The 11,009-nt window shown below is 31.3% G+C and overlaps 2 protein-coding genes across 2 annotated transcripts; both read left to right on the top strand.

The window, feature by feature from the left end:
• Positions 1-5,113: 5,113 nt before the first annotated feature.
• Positions 5,114-8,160, top strand: LOC145070119 (tagatose-6-phosphate ketose/aldose isomerase, putative (Mog1/PsbP/DUF1795-like photosystem II reaction center PsbP family protein)). The gene is made up of 7 exons (XM_079017066.1): positions 5,114-5,510; positions 5,872-5,951; positions 6,371-6,431; positions 6,766-6,823; positions 7,119-7,176; positions 7,565-7,637; positions 7,854-8,160. Exons 1-7 carry the CDS (start codon positions 5,205-5,207, stop codon positions 7,944-7,946), a joined length of 729 nt encoding a protein of 242 aa, XP_078873192.1. The 5' UTR covers positions 5,114-5,204; the 3' UTR covers positions 7,947-8,160.
• A 606-nt stretch (positions 8,161-8,766) lies between these two features.
• Positions 8,767-9,834, top strand: LOC145070330 (sec-independent protein translocase protein TATA, chloroplastic-like). The gene is made up of 2 exons (XM_079017268.1): positions 8,767-9,204; positions 9,591-9,834. The coding sequence occupies exons 1-2, from the start codon at positions 8,887-8,889 to the stop codon at positions 9,714-9,716; spliced, it is 444 nt and encodes a 147-aa protein (XP_078873394.1). The 5' UTR covers positions 8,767-8,886; the 3' UTR covers positions 9,717-9,834.
• The last annotated feature ends 1,175 nt before the right edge of the window (positions 9,835-11,009 follow it).

Here is an 11,009-nt window from a genome sequence, read left to right as displayed (position 1 = left end):
ACATTTTTATTTAAATACAAAGTGTTTTTTTTTTCTTACATTCAAAGCATTAGTTATATCATGAGAATCAAACTAACCATAAGCTTCTAATAAGATGTAAAAATTTGATGGGTTGCAAACTTGATATCCGAGTTTTGATCAACTACACGCCTCCAAATCTCCAAACATATTTTAAAGTTGCATATTTAATATAAAATACAATTTTTAAATAACTAATACATATTTATACATAAAAATATGGTTTGAGTGTAAAAAAATGTATTTATACATAACTATGGTTTTTAAATGAAAAAAAACATATTTATACGGTTTAAATGTATTAAAAAAATATTTATACGGTTTCAAATAGAAAATTGTCAACATTGAACAAAATTGGAAAAAATGATGTTCGATTTGGAACAAAAAAACATAGTGTCAAAGTTGAAAGAAAAAATTAAACTTAGTGTCAAAATCGAAAAAAATGAAAACTTAGTGTTTTTTGTGACAAAAAAATTCAATTTTGACACGTCATTATATAATGTCAGCATGCCACGTCATCAAAACTGACACATCAGCATGCAACCTGGTTAACCGGTCAAGTGGTCAGAATTGTAACAAATTGGAAAACACAGTGTCAAAATTGACACAAAAAAAACACGGTGTTAAAATCGAATTTCTGTGTAAAAAGAGTGTTTTTTATGCCATTTACCATATATATATATATATATATATATATATATATATATATATATATATATATATATAGGTTCAAATGTTTTAAGTATTGTGTTATTGTATGCATCAATCCAATCATTTCAAAAGGATAAATATGTAATCTTACATTTAATTAATTATGGTAAATATATAAATCAATTTATATCCCTTTAATTAAGGAATATCAGTTAATATTCGTCTTTAAATCTCATACCCACCACCGAACATGGCGATTACCCTCTCAACAATTGCTTCTTCACCACATACTCGCGGCCCTGTCTCCGCCGCCGTCTCCAGCTCCGCCGACAAGTTTTATTCTTCTTCATCGTAATACACACACTAATCCACAAGTTATGTAATTTGGCAGATTAATGGCGCACGAACTGCTAAAACTTCGATTGGAATCAGCGAAGAAACAGGCAGTTTGTTGGAGAAAGTAAAGGTGTTTGATTTGAACGGAAATTCGATTTTGATTTCTGATTTATGGAAAGACCGGAAGGCTGTGGGAACTAGAATTGTCGGATTTGCACAACACAGTCGAGATGGAAACTAGAATTGTCAGGTAATCAATTTCGTCATTTTCAGAAAATAGATCAGAGGAGTGTAAACGGAAATTTGATTTTGACTTTTAGGAGTCAAAAGCCTGTTCTTTTTTGTTCGTAGTATGAAGAAGATGACTGATGTTACATTCTTGGTCCCTGCAACTTCAGCGTTTTAACTATTCCAGTCCTTAAATGTTTACAGACTTCACAGATTTAACCCTCTTTTCACACTTTCAGCGTCAAATTGAAGAATATGGGTTATATTTTCATTTTTAGCCCCCACGACTTGCAGATCTTCACGGATTTTACCTAATATCCGAAATTCTTTTCAAATTTCTCGGATTTTTACCATTTTTATCCCTTCTTTGCACTGCTACAGATGGTGACGAATTCTGATTCTGTGGGAATGGAATCACGAATTCCAATTCTGTTGGAATCACAGAAGTTGATGCTTGAAGAACGGACCACAAAATTGAAACCGACCACATTATTCTTTTAGAATGTATTAGTCGCTATTAGATTTTTGATGTTTTCTTTTCCGTTTTGAAAGTTTTTTAGTTTTATTCTTTAACAATAAATGTAATTCTTAACAATTGTTACCCGTATTCTATAAGAAATAATGTATTTTTTGTTTTTATTCTTCAATTGATTGTTTAAGAATTTGTTATTCTACAAGAAGTTTTTTAAATTCATGATAAAGGTTCAAGAATTTTTTTTATTATTTACGGCTCAAGAATATTTTTATTTTTGAATATACTCATAAGCATATTCTTTCAGAATATCCGAATTAAAAACCTTATAATTATTAAAATTCGGATTTTTAAAATTAATAGAATCTAGAGAAAATTACACGGATGGTCCCTATGGTTTGTGGTCACTTGCACGCTTGGTCCCTAGAAAGTTTTTTTAACTCGGACCATCCCCAAAACTATAATTTGTTACCCGCCCAATCCCTCTCATAACATTTCCGTTTGTTTAGGTGTTAGTAACCCACATAGTGGGGGTATTTTTGTCATTTCACCATTTAAAGCCTTTAAAACCCACCTGGTTCATTGTTTTTCTCAATTTCTTCTTCTCACTTCTTCCCTTCCACATCAATGGCTGATGGTTTGATTCCGTCACCATCCTCCCCGGAAACAAGCCTATTATGCTATACATCGGAATCGACTCAGAAAACCGCCAAGTCCAGAATTTGGCCGTCCTAAAGGACTTATCCGATCCATATCTCAAAAAATGGGTGAAGCATGTCGGCAATCCATATCTCAACTGGGTGACTTCAGAGACCCGACGATCTTGTTAATTGGAGTAAACATGATTCCCCACTTCATCAATTTCTAAGAACAGGAATATGGGAATGCCCTGATTTCTTTCCGGTGTGGGTTGATAGCACGAATGGGGTCGATACATCTGTCATAAACCCTAGCACGAAGGGGAAACAGAGATTACTAACACTCGACAGTTTAAGGCTTGATTACGGGAGGTACTACGCTTCCAAATCGTTCTTCGATCATGTGAAAAAGCGAAGGATAATTATGGGTTGGGTGCACGAGACTGATTCTGAAGCTGATGTCATCGCTAAAGGATGGGCTGGAGTTCAAGTAATCAAAGATTCAATAATTTCACTTATCTCCTTAATTATATATAAGATCATTAACTCACCTATACATGCAGTCATTTCTGAGGAGTATTTGGCTAGACAAAAACCAGAAGCAGCTCCTACAATGGCCTATCGAGGAAATCGAGATGTTACATGAAAATGAAGTTATTGAAGGTGGTTCATTACATGAAACTCAGGGTATCACTGCTTCTCAGGTAAGCTGTAACTTGTAAGCCATCCAATCTTGATAAATCTAGTTTAATAATCCTTTTTCAACTAATAATTGGTTAATTATTTGAAAGGCTGATGTGAAGATGGTGACGAGATTGGGGATAGGGCAGTAGGAGGGGGGTTTTGGTGGTGATGATATGGCCAGTTACGGAGAGTCTCTGGCAGCTGGTCACAGTAGGTGGAAGGGAGGTGCTGAGAGGAGGATACGACGCCAATCAATTTTAGGTTATGGAGTGTGGGTATGTGGGGTATATTTTGGGGTGGAATATTTTTCATTTTTAAGAATAATTGTATATTAAATATAAAAGTAAGGGGTAAATATGTCTTTTCATCATGGTTTAACAGCAAAATAGACGGCAAGTTAGTTTAGGGACTGGGCGGGTAACAAATCTAAGTTTTAGGGATGGTCTGAGTTAAAAATACTTTCTAGGGACCAAGCGTGCAAGTAACCCCTAACCACAGGGACCATCCGTGTAATTTTGATCCCTTAAAATATGCAAATTTCCTAATTTAAATATGTATTAATTGACTAAAACACCCTTCTAGTTAAATTGGATGGTATTTTTCAATTATTTTTAATTCAATAATATGTATTAATCACTTTCTTAAAATAAGTAAAAAGAATGGCCCACATTTATGCATACAATAACACAATAATTAGTTTTAACAGAATAACCTAAGCCTATATATATATATATATATATATATATATATATATATATATATATATATATATATATATAGTCAAGATCAAATAAGAAGGAAAATTTTGGTAGGAAGGTAAGAAGTTTTTTTTCTACAAATTTTTTTAGCAAACAAACAAAATGAATCATTACATGATTCATTTGTAAGATGATTCATAAAAAAAATTCTCAAAAAAACATGTTGATGATTCATTTATACAATGATTTTGTTGTTATTCACTAAAATTGTCATAAAAATGAATATTTTCTTAATTTACTTAAAAATGAATCATGAAAATGTTTTTTTGAAATTTTTTTCTTGTGAATCATCTTACAAGTGAATCATCTAGTGATTCATTTATTTTGTTCGTCAAAAAAATATGTACAAAAGAAATTTCTTACCTTCCTACAAAAAAAATTTTCTTACCGGATATATATATATATATATATATATATATATATATATATATATATATATAAATAATTATGTATTAGAATCACATTGTACAATGACAACATAAGTTCAATGTGAATCAAACTAAACATCAATGTGACAATGCATGTCAATACTTATGTGAAAATGTTTATTAAAGTAGCAATTATTTGTCAATTGAATATTTTTAACTATTACGATGTGGTTATTATTTTTAACCATGGGTTTCCAAAAATAAGAAATAAAATATTCAGTACTTTAAATACTTGTTTATAAAAACTTGGCTATTCTCTAACTTGTTAAACTGGATATTTCCTGTCAGAAAAATCATCTACAAACATATCCTCCTAAATTATAAAATAATCATTACTTTAATAAAAAAAGCAAAAATATCTTGAAACCAAATTACAAAAACGGTCCATAACTTACAAGAATAAATCTCTATTCAAAGTTATTTTTATAGGTATGATCCAATGAAACAATTACATAAATTGTCCCTTCTAATAACACATTTAGAGAAACAATTTATATGGTTCATAAAATTATAGACATGGTCTCTGCCTATTAATAAATTTACATAAATGGTCTAGGTATTTCAAAAAATTATAGAAATGTTCCTTATTTTCATAAATTACAGAAATAATCCATGACAAAAGCAAAATTACAGAATTTGTCTATATGTTTTACAAAACTATAGAAATGGTTCCTCTTTAATTTAAAATTTAAGGAAATGTTTACAATACAAGCGGAACATTAGAAAATTTGCATAAAAATATAAGACTAATAACACGTTGTAAAGACATCGCACTAATTTTAAACAAAGGGAAAATATACTAAAATTAATTATGAAGCAAAATAAAAGAAGATATTGGTTATTCTAGTGTTATTTTAAACAAAAGAAAAATACTAAAATTAATCACGAAGTTCATATTTTGTTTTAGGACGCAAGGGATCTTATCCTTTTTAATGGCCACTTCCAACGATGAACGATCCTTCCCTCTGATCCTCTCAAAACCCCAGTTTTCATGGCTAGATTTCTCTCTTTGACCTCACAATCACATCCCCCTAAACCTTCTTTAAACCCTTTTAATGGTATAACAAACACTATCTCTGAACCTTCCTCTTCCAGAAGAGCATTTGCTTCAATTTGCACTGTATCATCCTTAATAGCGCTTGTTCAACCTCAAATTCTCGTAGCTCAAACTACTTCATCTTCTGCTACTAACACGATTCTTTCAGGCCTTACCAGCACTAAATCATGGTTTCGATTCTTCGGTAGTGGATTCGCCATAAGGATCCCGCCTGATTTTGAGGATATTATGGAGCCAGAGGTCAGATTTTGTTATCGTTTTCGTTAATTTTTTCTTTAGGATTTCGTGATTATACTTGCAATGTACAATTAAAGCTTCTTTAATGTTTATGAGTTAGGTTGGGATTTTTAAACTAATCTGTGATATTAAGTTGGCGCTGCATCATATAGTTGTAAACTTGTAATAATCACTTTTCATGGTGTTGGTATTTGTAGAGTCCTTCTTATATAAGGAATTAATAATTGTATTTAAGTAATTTTACTCTAACAGTTTGTAGTTTCAAATTTGGTTATTCAAAATTGATTATCTGATAGCTTCAGTTTTTCGAACTGCATCTTTTTCATGACATTAATGGTACTTTATTCCTGTTTTGTTTTCATAGGACTATAATGCTGGTTTATCTCTGTATGGAGATAAAGCTAAACCAAAGACATTTGCAGCACGGTTTGCTACACCTGATGGGTAAAACTGTAATTTAAGTTTTATCTTAATATGCAATCTACTTATCTTAAGCCCTACTTCTTTTCCCCTATTACATCAAATGTTGTATGAATAGTAATTTTTATAACAGTTAGAACATAAAGCCTCAGTGTTCTTGACTTACTCTATTAACTTGTTTTTTCTGCATCCATTGTATTATAAAACTCTCCTCTTTGTATTGTTTCTTACACAACATATGAATACAAAAGCCTCTTTGATAACAAAATGGAATGAACTACTCATATCATATGTAAATACAATCTATAGTAGAAATAGATTGTAAAGTTATATGCGTAAGTAATATGTCTTTATTTGTTTGTGAAATTGAGGTTTTGGTTTTCTACTAAATGTGAATGTTACCATATGATTATGCAGTCTCACTTGGTTAGCAATTAATACAGATCCGAAGTTTTAAGTGTTGTCATCCGCCCATCTAATCAACTCAAGATCACATTTTTAGAGGTTTGTGAGACTTAAAAAACTTTAGTGTTTAATAAAAAGTTCCATATCTTAGAGATGCAATGCAATGTTGGAATGTTAATGGTATAAAGCTGGATATCTGGATCGTTCATTTTGCTACATTTGTTGAAAATCAAACCCATAGTTGGTTTGGTTTATAAGGAAATTCACACCATCCAACTTTATACCACTAAAATTCCATCATGAAATAGTATGGCTATTTCTGTCATTTGTTATAAATATAAGATTAAATTATACTAATGCCTTGTACCTATTAGTCCCATGAAAATTGCAACAATATTCTTTTTTGAATGTTAGTTGATATATACTGTTTCAGGCCAAAGATGTTTCTGATTTTGGGACCTTGAAGGAAGCAAAAAAGATTTTTGTTCCAGGTAAATTTGAATTTTGAGCATAGATTAGAGGGGAAAATTTCAATTTGTTAATGTGAAAAATGGGTTAATTTGGGTTATATTAACGGGTCAAATACGTAAAAAATTCAAGAACCTATCAAATTAAGAAACGGGTAAAAAGTTGTTCATGACATAATCAAGTGTTTACAACTTTTTAAAAGAATTGGATCGTTATTTTAATAATAGCTTATGTGATACAAATGAAAATTATTAAAATTTTATATAAATTTTGCATCTTGTGATTTCTTATTTACAATTTTTCATTGGTTTTTGATAGGTGGGACAAGTTTATATTCAGCACGTGCCATAAAAATAAAGGAAGATGAAGGTTACAGGTTATATTTTGCATTTATATCATACTGTCCTTTCCCATTATACGGGGTACAAGAAAGGGTCACATGCAAGAAATAGCAACATACTTTTATTGATTTATTTATTATAGTATCCTATTTTCATTTCAAATTATTACAACATTATATTTTAAAAAGTTTATCCAGTTATAGCAAATCAATTTTCACTGTTATAATTTGGTAGAATTTTTCAAAATATGTTGTAATAGAAATTGCGAAACATTTTTTCCTATTAGAATGTTGTAATAGAAAGAAACGAAAATAGAATGTTATAATACACAAATATATGAAAGTACGTTTACATTATTTGCATTTAACCTATAATAAAGTAATGAAAAAGTAATAAAACATGATTGATTTTGATTCTGTTCAGGTCGTATTATTTCTATGAATTTGGGAACGATGATCAGCGTGTTGCATTAGTAGCTGCAGTCAATAGTGGAAAAGTATGTTTACTTTATTACTTACACTCACCACTTTTTTTTTTTTTTTTGTGCTGAATGCAAGAAATAGCAACCAACTTTTATTTACTTGTTTCATTTTTCTATTAAGGCACTGTACTTTGAAAAATATACCCAGTTAATAGCAGTGTACTTTCAAATTTTCTATTAGGAAAAATGTTCCCAATTATATCAATGAAAGTATGTTGCTATTTCTTGCAGACAATTATTGCTGCAGCAACTGCACCACAGTCAAAATGGGTGGATGAGGGCGTGAAGCTTCGTTCGGCTGCAGTTTCATTAACGGTTTTATGACAAAATGAAGATTTTGTTGAGGATGTTTATGAGAGTGTTGTAGATTTTTCAATCAAGAATCTCAAAAGATGTATAGAGATTAGTTTTTGAAAGGATAGGAAGAAAACAATCGTTAATGCCTCATTTTGGTTTATATTTTCTTGTAATTTTAAAAGAATTCATTACTTTTGGCTTGATAACCAAATGAAGTTATGTAATTATGTTTTTGGGGTGAGACTTTATTCTTTTACTTTAATTTTTATTTCTCCAAACAAAAAGTAGGTGGATGGATACATGTGATACAGTGTCCTTGTTTTAATGATAAAATTTGTTGAAGATAATTAAGTCTTTTTACATCTATCAAAATCAAAACAAAACAAACCCTCTTTCTGAGTTCAACTTAATGAAGGAAATGGGTGGAAATGCGAAGAAATGAACAGTTTTATTAAAAGAAGGAAGTAGAAGGAAATGAAATAATCATTTTTCCTCTTACATTTCCTTTCGATTTGGAAGAATTTAGAGAGAATGAATAAAATGTTTAATTTTTCTTATTTTTTTCCAACTCGGGAACATAAAATAATTCCTTTTTCTTTATTTTCTCTCCTTACTTTTTTTCTTATCTTTGCTAAAACTCGGGAACTAGGCTAAGATAGTCCGGATTAAAAAAAAATTAGGGACCAAAGTATGTAAATTATCCCAAACTGAAGGGACTATTAATGTAACTTACTATATTGAGACTTAAACAGATAAAACGAAAAACATATTTAAAACTATTGTTTCAATAAAAATTGTTTGGGATAATATTTTATAATTTCCTTACATTAAATGATCATGAATTTAATATTTTAATATGAAGATGCTCATCATCTACCTACCTCCTTTTCCCTCATTGTTTCAGCAGACTTAAAATTTCCTAGTTTCCTGTAAAATTTGATCCAACTACCACCAATTTTCTCCGAAAATGGCGATTTCATCCGCTGCTTCAAGTTTAACCTTACTCTACACGCCAACAACTCCACAACGTACACCATCAACCTCTCTATTTTCGTCATCGAATTCATCCTTCTTCACCGCGACATTCAAACCCTTGAATCTCGTCCAACGACACAGATCCATTCCGGCCAACACCAAAAAAAGCGGTTTCTCTTGTAATTGTATGTTCGGACTTGGTATGCCCGAGCTGGTGGTTATCGCTGGCGTCGCCACCCTTGTTTTCGGCCCTAAGAAGCTGCCGGAGGTTGGTCGTAGCATCGGAAAAACCTTCAAGAGCTTCCAACAGGTTTGATTTCACTTTTTAATTCTTCGTTTGGTTAAGATAAGCTTCATGTTCATGCTATTTGATTCGATGGGCTCTCTCAGAACGCATAAATAAATATTTCAATCAATATGACTGCCATATGAAGTTCTACCTTCCTATCTTCAAGATGTAAATTATCTGTCGTTTTTGTTTTTAATAAAAAAAATTGGGTTTAAGAAACCTGATTTGAGCTGATATGTTTAGTGATAAAGAAGCTCGATCCAAAATCATACATCAAAGCTTAACGATAAAGTAGATCTATTTTGCAGGATATGAGTTTGCTGACATTAATTTTTTCAATCAATTTCCCCAAATGTGACGTGAACTTCTTAAATTATTTTTTTAATTATTTATCTCGACGTTTGCAGGCAGCAAAAGAGTTTGAAACAGAGCTGAAAAAGGAAAGTGAACCGATTGAAGAGTCGAGAACTGCTTTAAATGAGATCATTGAGCAGGAAAATGGAGACGCCAATAGCACGAAGGTGAGTTTGTAGAAAGCGTCTAGATTGTTGCATGTTATAGTCTGTTAGCTTATAAAGCAAAATTTAGTATTCCAATTCGACTTTTTGTAACATCTTTGGTCATCAAGATTCAAGAATAAACTTTACTATTTGTAGTGGCGTGAATTTATTTCAAGGTCTATAATTCAGGTGTAACTTATAAGTGATATACAAGGGTGTTTTGGATATGTATATCGAAAGTGATTATCTGATATTGAATAATCAGAATCGGACGATCCACTGTAATAAAACAAGCTATAAGAGATGTTAGAGATGATATTTGAATATATTTATTTTATTTGAATCCATGGTTTACAAAATTGACTTTGACAAAGCTTTTACCCCATCAATTGGAGTTTCTTTCACTCGGTGATTGAGCAAATGGCTTTCGGGGACAAACAGAGGAATTAGATAAAAGGATGTCTTTGTAGTGGGAGAGCTTCCATGGTGGTTTGTGGCTCTCCTACCAAGGAGTTAGAGATCAAGATTAGTAGAGGGGTTTGAAATCAGGGAAAATAGCAGCTAAAGACATTTTTTGAGGTTGAATTCCAAAAAATAGACAAAAAAAAATCGAATATCTGGGTATAGATATGGATTCCGCGGAGATGAGTTATGAGGGCTCCGCTGAATCCATTGTAGCTATGCGGAATGGAAAAATTGTAATTAAATCAGGGATGTTAACGAAAAAAAAAAACCTCGATGAACAGTTCCGTAGAGGTGCCTCCGCGGACCTCGTTAGTAGCTCCTCAGAACTGTTCATCAAGTTTTTTTTTTTTTTTTTTTTTTTTTTTTTTTTTGTTGTTGTTGTTGTTGTTGTTGCATTGATACCCCTATATAGGTTATAATTATTACAATCCTCCTCATTATACCAAAAGAGAGAATAATCAATAATCTCATTATAATCCTCCGATATCAACTCATTATACCAAAAGAGAGAATAATCAATAATCTCATTATAATCCTCCGATATCAATAAGTGATAAACCTCTTCATTGTATTAATTAGTTTTATAATTATTACAAAGAAAATAATAATAATAAGATATGTTGATTTAGTGGGACCAAAAGAAAAGAAGGAATAATCATCCGATTTTAATAAGATATCTCATTATAATCCTTCGATTTTAATATGGGTATTTATGAAAAAAAATCAAAAAAAAAAACTTGATGAACAGTTATGCAGAGCTGCTAGCAAGGTCCGCAGAGGCACCTCCGCAGCACTGTTCATTGAGGTATTTTTTTTTGGCGTTAGTATCCCCGATTTAGTTACGATTTTGCCATTCCGCAG

The sequence above is a fragment of the Lactuca serriola genome, chromosome 8 (assembly GCF_051521515.1).
Source record: "Lactuca serriola cultivar US96UC23 chromosome 8, Lser_US96UC23_V15, whole genome shotgun sequence".
NCBI lineage: Eukaryota > Viridiplantae > Streptophyta > Magnoliopsida > Asterales > Asteraceae > Lactuca > Lactuca serriola.
This window is presented reverse-complemented; position numbering and strand designations above follow the sequence as displayed.